The 6275-nt window shown below is 36.3% G+C and overlaps 1 protein-coding gene across 1 annotated transcript; it reads left to right on the forward strand.

Annotated features, from left to right (window-relative positions):
- Positions 1 to 3896: 3896 nt before the first annotated feature.
- On the forward strand, positions 3897 to 6275 carry LOC132548827 (heat shock protein 70 B2-like). The gene has a single exon (XM_060212721.1). It carries the CDS (start codon positions 4064 to 4066, stop codon positions 6002 to 6004), a length of 1941 nt encoding a protein of 646 aa, XP_060068704.1. The 5' UTR covers positions 3897 to 4063; the 3' UTR covers positions 6005 to 6275.

The following is a 6275-nucleotide window of genomic DNA, read 5'->3' on the forward strand; positions in this document are numbered from 1 at the left end:
GTCTTCTACTGATCTACAATTAAACCGTGACCAGTTAATGTCTCCATGGTGGAGAGCATGTCCAGCCAATGTTTCACGGCATGATTCTGACACTAAGGTGACCGCAATTAAACTATCTGTCTGATAAGCCAGCCGGTCACATTAAGATTTAACACAAATTATGTTCTACACTTGAGTGACAAATTTCACTATTAACAGCATGGTTATAGTACCTTTCAATATTTCTAGGCATATTCGCACAGAATTAAAAACAATCGTGGTTTCCCACTGAAGGTCACTATTTTCACTTTCAACTTTAGCTTGTTGACATATTCAAACACCGACTGCCCTTTTTGATACAAAATCCGCATCTATAGCCGGTCGAGGTCTTTGTGATGTGTGTTTTAGTGGATATTGATATTTTCCATTTGTGTTGATCTTATAGGAATTGACGCTAGTTTCATCACGTAGATGAATCATACAATAGCTCATAATTAGGATTTTCCTGCATAAGAACGAAGTTGTTCAAGACCTGTTGATTTATGCACAACTTGTCCATGTATGTAAACTGATAATTGACTAGATTTACACAGATCCGATCCTAAAGGTTAACATTGTCTTAGAAATGAACTCGTTTATGACTACAGCTTGTGTTTTTTTTAATTTGTGAAGAATAGCTAACTCGAGTGAAAGATATACCAAATACCACTCACTTTGTAACCTCTATATGTTCCTACTCGGAATGGTCCATGTTCATCAGAACACTACGGTCTCAAGTGTTTTTCTCCTTTGATGTTAGCGTGATTGGGTAAGACACTTTACTTTCATTTATTTTTTTTTAATTTTTTTGAGGACATGCGACAGGAATTTCGTATGTTTTTTAGCGATGTAGTGACTATCTTCAACAATTATACCACATCACAAAATTACCCAACCTCTTAAAGAGGCAATCAATCCAATAAAACAAAATTCAACACGGAGACCCCGCCTCCATAACACCATGGCTGTTCACGAGGCGATAAAACCTCCAAATTAAACTACAAGTAAACTCCGCCTCAAAATGAACATGACTAATGACATGGCTAAAAACTGAAAAAAGAAAAATGAAAATACAACTAGAGTTATACTACCAACGTCTAGACGAAGAGGGCGAAAACATATTCGTATTTTTTAAAATATTTTCATACGAGAAACACATATAACAAATCTTTAATTTAATTAATTATTCTTTGATGAGACCCTAGACGTCCCTTTCATAATTTAAGCACCAAAATGAACTAGACGTTGGTAATATAATTCTAGTCTAATATATTACAAACAGGACAACCAGTGACCTACGCTCGGTTATGACCGGATTGCTAGGAATGTGGTCTAGAAGAAGACTAACTTTGATAGGGAAAATCACCGTAGTGAAAACTTAAGCACTTCCTTTACTCAATCTTTTATTTTACTCGTTATCTAGTCCTTTTGCAGACTTGATACAAAATATCAATTCAATCTTGCATAGATTTATTTGGGATTACAAACCTGATAAAATAAAACGAAATACACTTATTATGGGATATGAGGAAGGGGGGCTTTAAATGATTCATATAGAAAGTTTCCTGAAATATCTAAAGATTAAATGGGTTAAACGATTTCATGTGGGCAATGGAGACTGGCAAACATTAGCAAAATCAAAATTTAAATAACTTGGAGGAGATAGGCTTTGGAATTTAAATAAGCAGAAAATAAAGGAAATAGCAAGTGTAATTACAAATAAATTTTGGAAAGATGTTCTTCTATCCTGGAGTGAATTGAAAAGTGATGATCATCAGTCTGATATTTTAAATTATGTCACCATAAAGCATTTTAAAAATATTTAAATTATGACGAAAAGGGATTTAAAACAATTAGGGATTTTCTAGATGAAAATTTACTATTTTTACCATTTAATCAAATAAAAGAAGTCTGTCATAATCTAAATTTTCTGCAATATTTTGCCTTCATTAATAAAATACCAAAGGAAACAACTGAATCCATACGAATCACAGATAACAATGATGGAGATCTAGAGACACATCTACACAAGCTACTAACTAGAACAGACCATAAATACATTTACCACTCCGTGTTACAAAAGCAAAAATACTACCCTGCATCTAAACAAAGAGAAATGGAAAAGAGATCTGGGCATAAATAATGAAAATACCTTAAACTGGGGAAAAATATATACACTGTAGTGTTTGTTTTTAAAACATGTCCAGATACAAAAACTACAAAATTTTCAATTTAAACTCTTACATAGAATTTTAACCACAAATAAATTTCTATACAGAATTAAAATTGTAAGAGGTGAAAATTGTACTTTCTGTGAAAAAGAACAAGAATCTTTAACACACCTCTTTTATCAATGTGAAAACGTATATACATTATGGGAAGATTTAAAACAGTGGTTAAACAACATGCAAAAAAAATATCGCAATTTATGAATGGGACATAAAGGGAATTTTAATTTATTATAATGATTTTATTTTGATTAATCACTTGATATTAATAACAAAATAGTATATCTACACTTGTCGCTTTAGGAATGTAAAACCATCCTTCCCATGGCTTAAATCTGTAATCTCTGTACAGTAGGAAGTTGAACGGAAAATTGCCTTTGAAAACAAATCTTTTATCAATTTTGAGGCTAAGTGGTCTCCCCTTGACATTTAAGTCGGGTCATCTTCTTTTAATATCCAGAATACAGAATAATCCCTCCTGACAACCTTTTCATAGTCTCATGAGTCTTATACGTATACCCTGTTTCAAACTTACTAAGATTTCTTTATGCATATAATATTAGTTAAAAAAACCTTATATATAACACTGAGTTTTTTTTTTTCATTTTTTCTTTGTTATTCTTGTCAGGTATCTAACTGTGTCTATATATATATATATAACTATATATGTTTGTAAATCACATCTACATATGAGTTATTTTTAACATTTCATGTGACTATCAGTAGGTAATTTGCCAGTAATTATAATGATATAATATTCTACATGAATTGATACCTGATATTGAGCTTAAGATTTTTTGCAGACCATGCATACCACTCGTACTTGTTTCTTTGATATATTAAATGTAATATTTGTCTCTGTCTAAAACCTAGCAGGAAGCCTGGACCTGTTGGGTGTTTATGTATGCAGGTATGTTTTGTTTTGTGGTGTCAATGACAAAAAGACATTATTTGACATTATACCTCATGAATCAATTACAAATTAAGGAAACCTCACGTATTTTATCTTTTGATCATAACTACTGTCTCAAGTGTCAATATTATGGTATTATACGATAAACGTGCAGATTTGCATCCTTAGGGTGCCTAATCACAAAGCTAACCTGAATTGACTCGGGAAGTTTCTAGATTAATCGGTCGTTCTAGAACGTTTTCGATTATTTACAAATGACACATATATCAATTTATTAAATTTTAATTTAATTAATTATTCTTTGATGAAAACTAAGACGTTAAAAACAGCTTAATGTCCCTTTCATAATTTTAAGCACCAAAATGAACTGCTTGTATGCAGATGTAATATGTCTGACATTAATATGTTAATATGTTTATACAAGTATCATATGGAAATATTCATTGACATATACGATGTATATACTAAACATTAATTACGTAAACTAATCTTCAATGAATTGAAATTGACTACGTTTAGAAAAACTTCTTTTTGTCAGATTACTTTAATATACTTTAATGTTTCTGCGAAACGTATGATGTAGTATGCCCCCTTGAGGTGCCTCATAACAAGGCTGACCTAAATTCATTCGGGAAGTTTCTAGACCAATCGAATCACTGGAACGCTCTCGATTATCTAGATCATTCAAGAAAGTATACTATAGTAGGGTATATAAACATGGTGCACACAAGCTGTGATCAGAATCAGAAAAGAAGTTCGACACTTCTACTTGGAATACACACACAGCGGACTTAATACACGGTAGTGTGTATATATATCCAGCCTTTAGCGAGCGAGGGAGTGATCGACACGCAATACCTAAACAACAATAACTCTACTTTCGATTTGACATTTGAAGACGAATATGGCAGGCTCACGTAAATCTCCAGCTATTGGAATTGACCTCGGCACCACATATTCCTGTGTCGGAGTATTCCAACATGGGAAGGTGGAGATTATTGCCAACGACCAGGGAAACAGGACCACGCCTAGTTACGTGGCCTTTACGGACACGGAGAGACTGATCGGAGACGCTGCCAAGGGCCAAGTAGCAATGAACCCACAGAACACTATCTTTGATGCAAAACGTCTAATTGGTCGGAAATACGATGACCATAATGTCCAGTCGGACATGAAACACTGGCCATTTACGGTGGTCAGTAGCTCCGGTAAACCAAAGATTCAGGTGAACAGCAAATGCGACACCAAGCAGTTTACACCAGAGGAAATCAGCTCCATGGTGCTTACTAAAATGAAGGAGACGGCTGAAGCTTTCCTTGGTGAAAAGGTCAAGGATGCTGTGATCACTGTACCAGCCTACTTCAATGACTCCCAGAGACAGGCGACAAAGGACGCTGGGATCATCGCCGGACTGAACGTCCTGCGAATTGTCAATGAACCAACGGCTGCTGCGCTGGCCTATGGACTAGACAAGAACCTCAAAGACGAGAAAAATGTCCTCATCTTTGATTTGGGAGGAGGAACATTTGATGTGTCCATTTTGACGATCGACGAAGGATCGATATTCGAGGTTAAAGCTACTGCTGGTGACACACATTTAGGTGGAGAAGATTTCGACAACAGAGTTGTGAACCATTTCGTACAGGAGTTTAAACGGAAATATGGAAAAGACTTGAGTAAGAACAGCAGGGCTTTACGAAGGCTTCGCACCGCATGTGAACGTGCCAAACGAACCCTTTCGAGCAGCAGCGAAGCAAGTATAGAAATCGACTCTCTGTTTGAGGGAATCGATTTCTACAGTAAACTCACCAGAGCTAGATTTGAGGACTTGTGTTCTGATCTTTTCCGTGCTACTCTAGAGCCTGTGGAAAAGGCACTTCGTGATGCTAAGATGGACAAATCGAAAATCCACGAGATTGTCTTAGTTGGCGGATCTACACGTATACCAAAGATCCAAAAGATGCTCGAAGATTTCATGAACGGAAAACAGCTCAACAAATCCATCAATCCTGACGAAGCTGTAGCGTATGGTGCTGCAGTTCAAGCTGCCGTTCTTACCGGCGACAGCAGTGACGTCATCAAGGACGTCCTTCTGGTGGACGTGGCTCCACTGTCCCTCGGAATAGAAACAGCTGGAGGTGTGATGACCAAACTGATCGAAAGGAACACTAGAATTCCCACGAAAACATCTCAAACGTTTACTACGTATTCTGATAACCAGCCCGGTGTCAGTATCCAGGTGTTCGAGGGAGAACGAGTCATGACAAAGGACAATAATCAACTGGGAAGGTTTGAACTAAACGGCATCCCACCTGCACCCAGAGGTGTTCCACAAATCGAGGTCCAATTCGACATCGATGCTAATGGAATCCTCAATGTGTCGGCTGAGGATAAAAGTACTGGGAAATCCAACAAAATCACCATCACAAACGACAGGGGACGTTTGAGTAAAGAAGACATTGAGAAAATGGTAGCCGACGCAGAAAAATACAAAGATGAGGACGAGAAACAGAGGAAAAGAGTTTCTGCCAGAAATCAGCTGGAGAACTACATTTTCAGTGTCAAACAGGCGATGGAAAATGTTGGTGACAAACTTTCATCAGAGGAAAAATCCACTGTGTGTCAGGGATGTGAGGACAATTTGAAGTGGTTGGACAGTAACACTATGGCGGACGTGGAGGAATACGAATATAAACTAAAGGAATTTCAAAAACTGTGTTCACCTATCATGACGAAACTTCACGGGAGTTCACCACAGTCAAATGGCGGGGCACCCAGTGGAGGTTGTGGTAGAGAAGCACAAGGAGGGTCAAGTACTGGCCCGACGGTAGAGGAAGTGTACTGATCATTTTGCTATTGCTAGTCATTGTAAATTGAAAAGGACAATCTTGAATATTATATTACCATGTATTTGATTTTTATATGTGTGTTTTACATATACAACGAGGACATTATGTGATAGTTTATTATTTTAATGGTATTCTATGTGCAATTAAATTGTGATGTACAGTCAACAAATGTTGATAGATCTTGTTTGAATGAATCATACTCTGTTTAAGCAGTTATGTTTGTCGTTTTTATATTGTTATTAAATAAAATTGTTAAAATAAATATAA

This window comes from Ylistrum balloti, unplaced genomic scaffold (assembly GCF_031769215.1).
Source record: "Ylistrum balloti isolate Yb309-2 unplaced genomic scaffold, AGI_CSIRO_Ybal_v1 Utg370028, whole genome shotgun sequence".
Taxonomy (NCBI): Eukaryota; Metazoa; Mollusca; class Bivalvia; order Pectinida; family Pectinidae; genus Ylistrum; species Ylistrum balloti.